An 11,572-nucleotide genomic window follows, 5' to 3' on the forward strand; every position below is an offset into this window, starting at 1 on the left:
GCGTTATTGTCTAAATAACTGGTAACACCAGTGAGAATCGTGTCAAGCATGTGGTAGCATCATGGTCTGGGGCTGCATGAATGCTGCCAGCAGTGGAGTGCTGTGGTTCGTCGAAGGAAACATGAATTCCAACATGAACTGTGACGTTCTGAAGCAGCGCATGAGCCCCTCCCAACAGGCAAAACTTTAGTGAAATATTCTGTCAGTGAAATACATCAGAAGAATTTTTTTTTTTAATACAAAAATGAAAAACACTATTGAATGTTGATGTTAAAGCTTATTTATTCATTTCAAAATGTGAAGACGAGTAATGTAAAATGTCATGCTGCTGTTGCAAACCAGTAAACAAACTAGAAAAAGAAAGCACAAAAACAGAAACATTCAGAAAAAGCCAACCCTGGACCTTGCTGGGTTCACTGGCTCAACTTAATAGATGCGCAGCACCCTTTTTATCAAAAAAATACACTATTTGTATGAGCAAACTTACAAAAAGAACAAAATGCTAAATCACCATCGCACTTTTTGGATACTTTTTATATATCGTATATAAATAGTTTCACAAATAAAATAAAAGAACACATACATACTGTAGCTCCACTCATCACACATTTTACTCAACATCGCAACCTCCTCCGCATGACCAATAGTGGAAAGTAACTTGCGCTACTCAGGTGCTGTACTTTTGCCAGTATTTGGACACACTTTGCTCATTTATTGTGGACTCACTAACTGCTAAAGCCATTTGGACATTTCAGGCCATGTATCTCACAGTTGTGTCATTGTTCATCGGGTGTGTGCTGCTTGAAGAATATGTCTCATCACTGAATAAAATGCAACCTTTAGTGACAAAGGTCACAGTTTTACAAAGCCCTTAACTTAAATTCAAGGCAAGATGTGAAGCTGTTTCATGAAATGTACATGCAATGCTAACATAAGAGGTCTTATTAACTGCTACAGGGTGATTCTTATGGAATAAGCATATTAAGATGGGTAATGCATATAAGACACACATTTAGCCTGCTGATGCGTCATAGGGCAGCGGTGTTAGTGTGCATTGATGGTAACCCTACTTCTTTAACTTCTTTGCCAGTGCCCTCTTAAGAGGAGGGTCCTTTTGGTCCTGGGTGGTGTCCTGATGAGGGTGCGTTCGGGTTGTCTTTGACTCATAAAGCTGCTTGAGGCTGAGCATTTGCTGCTCCTTGGCCGTCTCCCGTTGGGCCTGGCGCAGTAGACGTTTCATGGTCTTCACCTTCTCCCTCAGGTGGCCGTTGGCCTTCTCCAAGTAACGCACATTCTGAGACAGCGTCTTCACCTTCTCCTCCTCCTCGAACAGAGCCTTCTGCACCGCGGAGCACAACAACTGTGGGAAGAATAATAGACTTCATCATAGTTTGGACTTGGTTCTTAGGTATAGAGCTGTCGCTTGCTTAACCGTACATTAAAACGGAACAGACCCTCTTGGCACCTGCAAGTGTTGCTGGCCGATTCCTTATATCAGTCATGATAGACCTTACCTTTATTTGTCATTTCAAAAACCATTTGAGGTTACGCAGAACAAGTTATACTTAATTTCCAAGTTATACAAAGTAATAGTGCTTTAGCTTTCTTGGGTTTCTTATTCTAATGCAGTGCTGTGCAAACTTTTTCCACGAAGGGCCACATACTGAAAAATGAAAGAACGTACAACATGTGCAGATATGCTAACAAGTTATATATATTTCAAGAAAAAAATGCATCTCGGGTTTCTAATACAGGTGAAAAAGTAGTATATAGTATGAATGTCTGAATGACTTTTGCTCTTTTTTTCCCGTTTTGGCTGTTGTTGTTTTTTCTTCTTAAATAATTTTTGTAAACTTTCTTTTCGTCATGTTATGACTTTAGTCCCATCATATTTTTACTTTATTCACATAATAACTTTTTCCCCAACCTAATTTTCCAAAAATTACAACTTTATATTGTTATGTTTGTTCCTCACAATATTCCAACTTTAAAAAAAAAACTTTTTTTCTTTCATATTTCAACTCCATGCTACTAAAATTATATTATTTTTCCTCATAATATTATGACTTTATTCTCGTAAAATGTTGACTTCTTTTCTCGCTAGAATACAGCTTTTTCTCTTAATGTTCGGACTTTATTCTTGGAAATTACAACCGTTTTTTTCATTTCTGCTTTTGTTGGTTTTTTTTTACGTTTTCCAACTATTTCAACTTTCTTCTTGTAAATGTTGTTCTCAAAATTATGACTTCATTCCCAAAATAAATGTAAATTCATTCTCGTAATATTTGGGAAAAAAAAAAAAACTTTTTCTCATTAGATTACAACTTTTTTCTCTTAATATTTTTTATTTATTCTTTTAAAATTACTGCTGATTTTTGTAGGCCGCACTTTGGACACCCCTTTTTGTCATACTTCCATGTGGGCCAGCATGCTAATTCCCTGCCCTAATTTTACTTCTGCTGAAAGTTTTGAGGAAATGTTGCAAATGTTCTGCTGGCTGCTGGACCACATCACTAGTGGCTACATTTCCTTCACTAATACAGCCATACGCCATGTGGGATTACTTATTCCCAATCGGGATGTGAAAATAGCTATGAATCTTTCTAACACACTGTTTAAAGTGTTGAGGCAGCGCGCAGAGCAGTGGGTGTACAATGGTGCGTCCCTGCCGTGTCAACCCAGGCATTACTTTTGGATAAACACAATTAAATTTAAAATCTGCACGCATCCATGCTATTATTACAGACTAACATGTGGCATACTGTAGCTAAAAAAATATGCAATATTAATCCATTATTAATCCATTCCAGAGCTGGAAATATTCATATTTCCCACAAAGTTAAATAAACATGTGTTACATGTAATCTGCACTGGCAGGTGACACATTTAGCTACGATGCGTTTTTGTACACTTCTGTAAGACAAACATTCAAGCTGTGTGATTCCAACAGGACTTGAGAGCTCAAAAGATACCAAAAATAGTATCTTTCTTCAAACTTGATAAAATGATCTTTCTTTTTTAGACATTTTATAGCTTCAGGAACATTCAAAAGTCAAGATGAACAAACCCTGACTGTTTTGTATAGTAACTTGTAGTACATACTGTCACGGACAGAGGTTTACATACACTCACTGTGGGCATGAGTGTCATATCAATTTTGAGCATTTAATGACAATTTTTTAGGGTGAGATGACTATACAACATCGAATCTTCGTTGGGCATCTCTGTGTGGAGTTTGCATGTTCTCCCCGTGCGTGCGTGGGTTTTCTCCGGTTTCCTCCCACATTCCAAAAACATGCATGTTAGGTTAATTGGCGCCTTTAGATTGTCCATAGGTATGAATGTGAGTGTGAATGGTTGTTTGTCTATATGTGCCCTGCGATCGGCTGGCGACCAGTCCAGGGTGTACCCCGCCTGTCGTCCGAAGTCAGCTGGGATAGGCTCCAGCATACCCCCGCGACCCTAATGAGGAGAAGCGGCATAGAAAATGGATGGATGGATGGACTACACAACATACAACTTCAATGATGTTTGAAAATACAAAATGAGTGCACAATGTTGAATAGATCTGATTTAACCAGGATCAAGATTATACATAGACTGGCATGTAGACATATACAGTGTTCTCCTAACTCTTAAACATGGTGCTGACTGTTCTAGAATGTCAATGTTAAATGGGAAGTTCTTATATTAGAAACACAAACACCAAGATACAGATAGACTTGAATACATTTCTCTAAGAGAAAAAAAAAGCTTGCATATTATCTGATTTCATTGATTGCCGTCGGGACACTTAATGCATGTTGCATGCCGTCATCACTATTCTTGGATCGGAGCAATATTGTGCAGGCCTTGAAGTCTTTTCTAAGTGGGAAGGTGCATGTTTGAAGGCAATCTGAGGGGAAACAGATGTGTCTCCTATGTAAGTTAAGACAAACTTCAGTTAACTGAAGCTTTAATCTTTGCAAAATGTGAGCAGCAATTAGTTTAGCCTTTGTATGTTTGGCGGAGGCAGGATAACAGTTTGATTGTGACGTGAGGGCATGCATTGTTGTGACTGTGACCTGATGCAAGAACCAAATGTATATTTTCATTGGGAGGAAATACACAGTAAGCTTAAGCTTAATTTGAAAGAAACTGACGCAGATAACGAAATAAGACTTTATAATTATAATCACAGACCAGCCAGACGCCAAATTTCTTGCTATTAACAGAAATCCAAACCGTGTTTATAATTCCCTTTTCCCTGAAGTTCTGCTTTCATGGGTAGTCTGAAAATGATTGGAAACAGACAGAAGAAGACCAAAATGAGAGGGACTCGGCCAAAGGCTGGTGCTTATTTGTGGGGAAGAAGCGGTGGTAAGTGAATGGAAACCATAAACACACGAAAACAACAAAACGCACAACACAAGTTCAAATTTAGGATCTTGAGTCAGTAACGTTGGTTAAAAATACAGTGTCGTTAGACGGCAGGGCCGTTCCGAGAACTATCTTTGCCGACTGGAGGAGGTACAGAAGAATTTAGACTTGGATTCACAGAAAGGAACCTCTATTATCAAGATGAACATGCTGTCTGTTTGACCATTCATGGTCATCACAAAAAGTACATCACCATTTTGCACTCAAAATCCCATTAGAAGTAATGGCCTTCATTGTTTCTCACAGGATCGTCTCAGGATGTACTTTAATGGAAATACACATTCCTCGTGTAGACGCCAATTTTTATTGTTCTTAAAGTTTTTGATTGTAAAATAATGTAATCTTGTTCTAGCTGCATACAAGTCCCTTTAAAGCTTGCTTTTCCATATATTATACATTTACATTTTATACCTGCTTTAATTCTCCATGAGGAACTACGGTGGAACCTTGGCTAGCGTCCGCTTCTGTTAGCATGTTTTTCGGTTTACGTTGATAATATATGCCAAAATTTTGCCTCAGTTTCCTGTTAGGGTACAATATGGCACGCGTCTTGTCATGTTGTTAATACACTGCGTGAGTCCAACTGTGTTCTTAATGTATTTGAATCATAAAACGTCCTCTTGGCGTCCCTGGCTTGCTAACAAAATGTCAACCAGAACCCGATGTTAGCTATGTCACCTGACTATGATGTCATGAGCGGTTCACTCTCAAAAATGTTAACACAAAACATGCTTTTATAGTTTAACAATTATAGTTGTACCTGCATAAAACAAGTCTAAATGCATTTCAATGACAAACGAAAGGGATAAATGAACATTTAAGGTTACTTTTAGCTTCATTGAAGATGTGACTGTTCCCAAATAGACGATGTGGCAGCGAGACCAACACTTGAACACCACCTTCCTGTTTTGTCATGAGATATTTCTTGAATTCAAGTGTTTCTCATCTTCTTTATCAAAATGCTGGCACATTCTTTGGCTCCATTTTGGGTTATTGAGGTGAAAAACACTATTGAATTAATGAAATAACTCATGGCAAAACAGGAAGGTGGTGTTGAAGAGGAAGGTGTTGATCTGCCTGCCACATTGTGTCTTTGGGAATAGTCATGTACTGTATGTCAAGAACCACTTGAATGAAGGTAAAAGTAACCTTAAATGTTCATGTATCCCTTTCATTCGTCAATTACATGCATTTGGAATTGTTTTCTGCCTGTGAAACTATAATTATAAAACTGTTTCATGTTAACATTTTTGTCTTTCTTTAACAGATGAACAGATTTACATTATTATTTTTTATGGGGAAAAAAAAGGTCTGGTTAGCATCCGTTTCGATTAGTCAGACCTTCTGCAAGGAATTAATGACGCTCACCAAGGTTTCACTGTATACTAAATCCATGAGTCCTGAGATTCTTTTATGTGCAAAATAAGGTGTGACTTCAGTTCGGATTTTTTTGACATGAAGTATGACATCCCCATCAGCAGTGTAGTGTATCAAGAGTGACTTACCTTCCACTTTGTTCCGTGAGCGAAGTTCTGGTCGGATTTCGGTGAGGAGGAATGTAGTTCCAGTTAGCGACTGGGGTCACTTAAGTAAAGAGTTTGGCTTCTCAAAACAATATCCATTAAGTCTCCATCCGCTGTGGAACACATACACAACAACGGCGAGGCGAGAGCGTGCAGTGATACGAACGGAGAGGAAATAACGGCGAGTGACTGAGAGCTCTGACTTTTTGGTTAGCAACGGTTTTGTGACGCAAATGTATTAATCTTTTGAATGCATATTGTTTTGAAAAGCCAAACTCTTTATTTAAGTGACCCCGGCAAGTAACGCCGCTCACGAAACAAAGCGGGGGGGGGTAAGTCGCCGCTGATACACTACACCGCCGATGGGGATGTCATACAACTTCATGTCAAAAACTCTGAACTATCCCTTTAAGCAAGAACAAAAACATTGAGCATATGTCTACATAATACAATACTATACATGCATAAAGACTTCCATGTGTTGCACTTAAAACAATACTCAGCAAAGAACAATCCAAAAGCCCTGGAGGCCGCAAGAACGTCATGTTGTGTGTTATTAAAGCGGATTTTCCATTAAACATTGTGGTGTCCTTGTCTGGCCAAACCGAAGAAATTCTTGGACCATATTTGCAGACTTCACCATAGCCTCTTCCCCAAACAATAAGTTGCAATAGCGACTTCGTCTGTGTGCGTCCACAATGCTCCTGTCTGGAGCATTCTATTTCCCAAATCAATGTGCTGAATCAGAATGTCCTCTTCGGCTAATTGCATGTGAAATTAAATACACTGGCACTTTTTTGGCTGTCTACATACCCTGCTGTCCTCCTGCGCCTCCCACTCAGGGGTGAAGCTGTGGACCTGAGTACCAGGCGTGCAGTTGGCAAACTGGAAAAGGCTGGCAAACATGCGATGGTTGTCTGGCGTGTCTGGGAAGATGGCGTCTTGGAAGTTCACTCCATGGGGGACAATATTGTAGTTTTCATCCATCCTGCGTGGCAGTAAGAAAAACATAATATCCATACTCTCTCTCACTACAACTCCATTTAAATGCAAACACACACACACACGCTGACGTCCAACCAAAACAGATTTACGAGTGTGATTAATGTACAGTGTGATGTGAAATGTGTGAGGGAGAACGTAGGGACATCTGGATTTCATCTCATATCCCTCAAGAGGCATCAAAAGTTTGGTTGTTTATATAAGACACTGAGTGGGTGTACAAGTGTGTCGAAAAGGTCAGAGGTCTGATGTGAATGAAAGGCATGTGTAAGAATAGACTTCACAGTAACGGTCACGCAACACAAATGCAGCACCCGAAATTGTCGCGTCAGCATTTTGTACGAGATAATGTATAGCAGTTCTCATTTGTTTGAGTTGAATGTTTGTATTCGGCTGACATCTTTAAGGGGTGACATATAAGCTAATGTTTTCACAGGGTACATGGGAACCAGACGGAACACTCACTCTGTCTCATTTAAGTTCCCAAGTGAGATTGCTGCTTTCATTTTTCTCCATACGAGGCTCAGATTCGTCCTGTCCTGGAAATATTTCCCCATGATTGATTGGAATGACTATTTTTATGTGTCCGAGATGTTGTTGGACAGGAAATGGTTGTCCACTGGAGACTGTGATAAGAACGAGAACTTCATCACTTGATCTTTGTTGTCTCATGCAAAATAGGAGAAGTACAGTATAGTATCTCACAAAAGTGAGTACACCCCTCATATTTCAGCAAGTATTTTTACAACATATATTCTCATTCTCAATGGACAATACTATAGAAATTGAACTTCAGAGTAGTCGGTGTACAGCTTGTGTAGCAGTACAGGGTTACTATCCGCTGAAACAACAACACACAGACATTATTGACAACGCAGTGAGTACCGTAGCAAGATAATTGCATCTTGCCTGGTGATAGTGGCATAATGGTCTGAGGCTGCATGAGTGCTGCCAGTCATTGAAGGAAACATGCATTCCAGCATGTACTGTGACATTGTGAAGTAGAGCATTTTCCAACATAACAATGAGCCAGAACACACCTCCAAGACAACACATGCCTTGCTGAGGAAGCTGAAGGTGAAGGATTGACCAAGTGTGTCTCCAGATTTGAACCCAATGGAGCACCTGTGGGGCATCCTCATGCGAAACGTGGAGGAGTGTAAGGTGTCTAACACCCACCAGGTCACTGATGTCATCATGGAGGAGTAAGAACATACCAGTACCAACCTGTGCAGCTCTAGCCAATTCCACGCCCAAAAGGATTAAGCCAGTGCTTGATAACAAGGACAAAGAAACTGGTTTCATCCTGGTTTCATTTCTATAGTACACACGACACATGATGAGAAATGCTTTAGATCATGAGCTGTTCCTTTCCTTCTCCGTATTGTTCTCTTCCCATCCTTCTGATCAAAGTTGGCCTTGGTTTCTCCTGTCCATCTGTTTGCAGAAGTTGCCGGGCTTTTTTTTCATGTTTTCTGGCAAAGTGTAGTTGTCCAAATAGAAAAAAAGGTAACACACTTCAAATATCAAAGCCTGAGAAGTTCTACAAAGAAAAATTATATCTTCCCTCCATTACGTACTCCTTCAAAATGGTGACAAAAGCCCGCTGCATGATTTATTGTATTTCTGGATTGTAGATGTAACAGATAAACGCATTGGTGTTTTGAGCAGGACAACAGAGGGAAGCAAAGTCTTGTCGAACGGTATGTTCGCACATGTCTGTCTGTATGCCGCATTACAGTATAAAAATACACTGTTGTTGTTGGATTGTGTTGCAGACCCTCGTGAGCGAACACACAGTACACACCAGGAAAGCTTTTCAGTGCTCCTTCTCAATATCCGACTTCTCATCTGTGTAAGTAAAAGAGCAGAATGCGAAGGAGAAATTGGTAACACCTGTTAGTTAGCGCAAGCTCCCTATCATCAAGCAATGGCTTTCATCAGCGATGGGCTTGCAAGCAGTGGCTGTGTGTGTGAAGTTTAAACATACGTATTGTACTCTTTTTAACGTCCTCATTAACTATACTCTAAATTGATGTGCCTTAGTCATTAGTTCCTCATTAGTTCTTCATCAGTTTTTCAGTAACTACTGTATTTTTGTGTACCTTACTGTCAAGTGAGACCCATGATATTTTGCTTATAGGTTGTGTTACAGAAATATTCATTAAACTATTTCTCTTACTGACACCCACTGGACCGATAGGAGTATTTTTTTGTGTGTTTGGACTGCAAACCACAACATTCTTTAGATATTCTCATCGACAGCGTTCCCTCTAGTTTCAGTATCTGACTGTGGAATTTTGTGAGTGTGTATTTTGTCCGAGAGGTCAGCCGTAGCCAAATTAGGCCAATAATGTTGCCTCGACTGTGCTGCACTGACCACAATTCTCGCCGTTTAAGAGATCATTATTTTATATAATCTAACAGCATAAACATGCAACTATTATTTTATTTGAATGATTTTCATCGATTGAGACAACTTTTCCTCATTGCAAAGTCTTCATCTTTTCCTTGTCTTTCAGAGTTTTCAGATTTCATTACATCCAGTTTGGATAAATAGCATAAGAGCAATAAATAATGTAATTTTATTAAATTATGTAAATTAAGGACCATATTTCTTTGTAGGAAAAAGGGTAAATACAGGCTATGTACACACCACATCAACGTATTTACCCTAATAGATGCCTGCAGTTGAGTTGTCCCTTTCTAAGGAAATATGGTCAATAAGAATAATATTTTCAATACCTCCATTTTTTAATAATTCACATCTTTTTTTATCATTCATGTATTCAGTTGATTAAACAAAGACTAACGTATTTTTAAGCACACCTGCACGACGTGGCGTTCATTCATTCAGTCATTCACAAAAAGTCCACTCATTAATCAGTGAAAGAGAGCAGAAAGGGGGCTCCTCACCTTACAAAGAAGTAGTAGTTGTTGTTGGGGGTCACACTGTAGGAGAAGCATGGGAAGTAGCCCATGCCAGTGACGTTAAACCTGGAGCCTGCTGGGACCTCCAGCATGCTTCCCCACGCCTGGTCGCACAACAGCTCTATTTCAGCGGAGTACAGCAGGTCTGTATTGAGCTGCCACGGCAGGTAATTGTAAGGCTCCTTGTGCAGAGCCAGAACCTTGGCGAACACGATGATCTCGGCCAGCTCAGCACGGCATGCCTCCGTCTGGGGTCTCCAGTCGTGGGGCAGCTGGCATCCCTTGCTCCAATCGGGACCGACCGTCGCCAGGAGAACAACCACGATAATCCACATGATTCCACACGGCGAGTAATGAGCTGCAGATGGATGGATGAATGGATGGAAGTTGAAAAGTTAAGAGCAGTGCTCTCACGCAGTGGACATAATCTCCTTCAGCGCATCATCCAGATGTTTTAAACACGAGATAACACCAGTTAGTTTCGTCTCCAGGCTGCAGAAGTGATACCTGTGATTTTGGAGGAGGAGGAAGATTATCCCCTTCTCTCCAGTAGCATCCCCTCTCACCTTCAAGCAAACTTGGGCGGAGCAAAGAAAACCACTGCATTCAACCAATCATGGAACCTTCCAAAACTCCGAGTATATGTCCTACAAGAAAAGCTAAATTTTAAAATGAGTACCCAAAACAAGGATTTACCTCTACAGTCCGAAGCGAAGATGAGGAAAATACGAACAGCGTCCTCTTGCGACAAAAAATATAATGTCAACTGTATAGGAAAGTGTCGCCATTAGGTGCTGACCAATCACAGGCGAGACGTAACGGCGCTGAGAAGTCCTAATGCTCAAGTAACCTTTACTACACAGCTACAAGGCAATACTGTATGTATATTAGTTCGTATGCTTTTACATTGAAACGACAAGTAAAATGCATTCCTTGGCATTCTGTGAAGTAACTAATTAAAAAATTATTACATATCGCTTTTGGATAGCTGGAGGAAGGGCGATCTTGGAAGAATACAGCTCAGTGATTAAAACTCCTACGCTTCGCTAGATTAAGATGATATAATAATTAGTTTAGTTTAAAGTGATAAAACTGTCATGCACTGTATTAGTCCACAACGGGCCAGTGGCGCAATGGATAACGCGTCTGACTACGGATCAGAAGATTCTAGGTTCGACTCCTGGCTGGCTCGATTTTTTTTTTTAAGTATGCTTACACAAACAATGAATTTGATTTGGGTTAAATTAGCTCTCATTGTGCATATACACAAAATAAATTAAATAAAAAGTAAGATTAAGATGTGCGAAAGGGATTATAATATAATACAATTCATGTAAGTGGGTGTGTGATTAAAAGACTGGGAAATAACAGCGCTTACATTAAATAAAAAAAACAACTATTACATTCAGGTGTTCATCAGAGTAACGGAAACTGTCTCTATGCTTAGTTATTTTGGCGTACAGTGCTCTGTAGCGACTACCTGAGGGAGGTGTTTGAACAGTTTGTGTCCAGGGTGTGAGGGGTCTTCAGTGATGTTACCTGGCGGCTTCCTGGATGGCAGCACTCCATTACAAATGCACGAATTGCATCAAAGTGCATGGTTATTTTCTTAATGTTAAAGGAAAACTGCACAGTTTTTGGAATTTTGCTCATCATCCACAATCTTTATGTGAGACAAGAACACAAGTCTTCCTGTT

General features: G+C 39.9%; 1 protein-coding gene and 1 non-coding gene across 3 annotated transcripts; one reads left to right on the plus strand and one right to left on the minus strand.

Annotated features, from left to right (window-relative positions):
- Positions 1-283: 283 nt before the first annotated feature.
- On the minus strand, positions 284-10,585 carry ccdc3b (coiled-coil domain containing 3b). Of its 2 annotated transcripts, none has more exons than XM_054784758.1 (4): positions 10,383-10,585; positions 9,861-10,233; positions 6,756-6,930; positions 284-1,360 (listed from the first exon to the last, which is right to left on the minus strand). In XM_054784758.1, the coding sequence occupies exons 2-4, from the start codon at positions 10,208-10,210 to the stop codon at positions 1,067-1,069; spliced, it is 819 nt and encodes a 272-aa protein (XP_054640733.1). In that variant the 5' UTR covers positions 10,211-10,233; positions 10,383-10,585; the 3' UTR covers positions 284-1,066. The 2 variants fall into 2 exon arrangements, with proteins under 2 accessions (XP_054640733.1, XP_054640732.1); XM_054784757.1 differs by having other exon boundaries at positions 10,442-10,539.
- A 409-nt stretch (positions 10,586-10,994) lies between these two features.
- trnar-acg (transfer RNA arginine (anticodon ACG)) lies at positions 10,995-11,067 on the plus strand. Its single transcript has one exon. It is a non-coding gene; the product is annotated as a tRNA-Arg (tRNA).
- The last annotated feature ends 505 nt before the right edge of the window (positions 11,068-11,572 follow it).

Source organism: Dunckerocampus dactyliophorus, chromosome 8 (genome assembly GCF_027744805.1).
Source record: "Dunckerocampus dactyliophorus isolate RoL2022-P2 chromosome 8, RoL_Ddac_1.1, whole genome shotgun sequence".
Taxonomy (NCBI): Eukaryota; Metazoa; Chordata; class Actinopteri; order Syngnathiformes; family Syngnathidae; genus Dunckerocampus; species Dunckerocampus dactyliophorus.